Genomic DNA, 1,268 nt, shown 5'->3' with positions numbered 1-1,268 from the left:
AGCTCCTCCGCCAGCTCTCTCAGCACTCTCGGGTGGATCCCATCCGGCCCCATAGACTTGTGAGTATCCAGATGACGTAGCAGGTCGTTGACCGCTTCCTCTTGGATTATGGGGGGTTCATCCTGCTCGCCATCCCTGTTTTCCAGCTCAGGGCGCCGAGTACCCTGAGGGTAACTAGTCTGATTGCTAAAGACTGAGGCAAAGAAGGCATTAAGTACCTCAGCCTTTTCCTCATCCTCGGTGACAATGTTCCCCCCCGCATCCAATAAAGGATGGAGATTCTCCCTGGCTCTCTTCTTGTCATTAATGTATTTGTAAAAACTTTTTTTGTTGTCTTTAACGACAGCGGCCAGGTTGCGTTCTAGCTGGGCTTTTGCCTTTCTCATTTCCTCTCTGCACGACCTAACGAGATCCCTGTACTCTTCTTGAGTCGCCTGCCCCTTCTTCCACAAGCGATAAACTCTCCTTTTTTTCCTGAGTCCCAGCAAAAGCTCCCCGTTCAGCCAGGCCGGTCGTCTTCTCCGCCCGTTCTTCTTGCGGCGTACAGGGACAGCCTGCTCCTGCGCCTTTAAGACTTCCTTCTTGAAGATGGTCCAGCCTTCCTGGACCCCTTTGCCCTTCAGGCCTGTCTCCCAGGGGTCTCTCTCAACCAGTGTCCTGAACAGGCCAAAGTCCGCTCTCCGGAAGTCCATGGTTGCAGTTTTGCTGCTGATGCATCTCCGTAGGGCCATGTCACACTAATATAGCTCAGGCTGAGGCTGCTCCCCTGTCCAGAGCGACTCCCAGCAACGCTCCCTGTACTGGCTTTGCTTCCCTGTGCGTGTGCGCAGGGAGCAGGCCTACAGTTTAAGACAACATGAATATTCAAATGCCATCCCTCTGCCTGCCAGCTGGGTTCTCTTCAGGCCCTTGGAAGACATTTTCCCCCCTTCTCTGGTGTGGGCCTTAGTCTTCCTTGTGTATTGAGGGTGGTATTTATTGAGACCTACCAGACTGGAAGGTGTCCTCTCCCTCTGGTCACCCCAGCAGTGGCTGTTGGGCCTCTGAGGCGGGATCCTCTGGGCATATCGCCACCAGTCGGTCTCTGAGCAGGCTCCCAGATGTTCCATCTCAGACACACATTTCTGTGTTTTCAAGAACTGTGGTATTTTCATCACTTTTGTTGGGGTGGGCTATTTGCCGCGGCTTTTGCCAGGCGATCACCGGCAAGGCTGGAGACGCGGTACCAACCCACGGGGAGCTTCCTCACACGGGAGGGGACAGCGGTG

The 1,268-nt window shown here is 54.4% G+C and overlaps 1 protein-coding gene across 1 annotated transcript in view; it reads right to left on the bottom strand.

The window, feature by feature from the left end:
* Positions 1 to 1,109, bottom strand: part of STAM (signal transducing adaptor molecule (SH3 domain and ITAM motif) 1) — a 52,964-nt gene extending 51,855 nt beyond the window's left edge. The window contains exon 1 of the mRNA XM_009330603.1: positions 990 to 1,109. Within this exon, the coding sequence (XP_009328878.1) occupies positions 990 to 1,109 (120 nt within the window). The remainder of the gene's footprint in view (positions 1 to 989) is intronic.
* Positions 1,110 to 1,268: the final 159 nt, after the last annotated feature.

The sequence above is a fragment of the Pygoscelis adeliae genome, unplaced genomic scaffold (assembly GCF_000699105.1).
Source record: "Pygoscelis adeliae isolate BGI_AS28 unplaced genomic scaffold, ASM69910v1 Scaffold27, whole genome shotgun sequence".
In the NCBI taxonomy this organism is placed as follows: domain Eukaryota; kingdom Metazoa; phylum Chordata; class Aves; order Sphenisciformes; family Spheniscidae; genus Pygoscelis; species Pygoscelis adeliae.
Note: the sequence above shows the minus strand (reverse complement) of the source record. Positions and strands in the feature narration are given on the sequence as shown.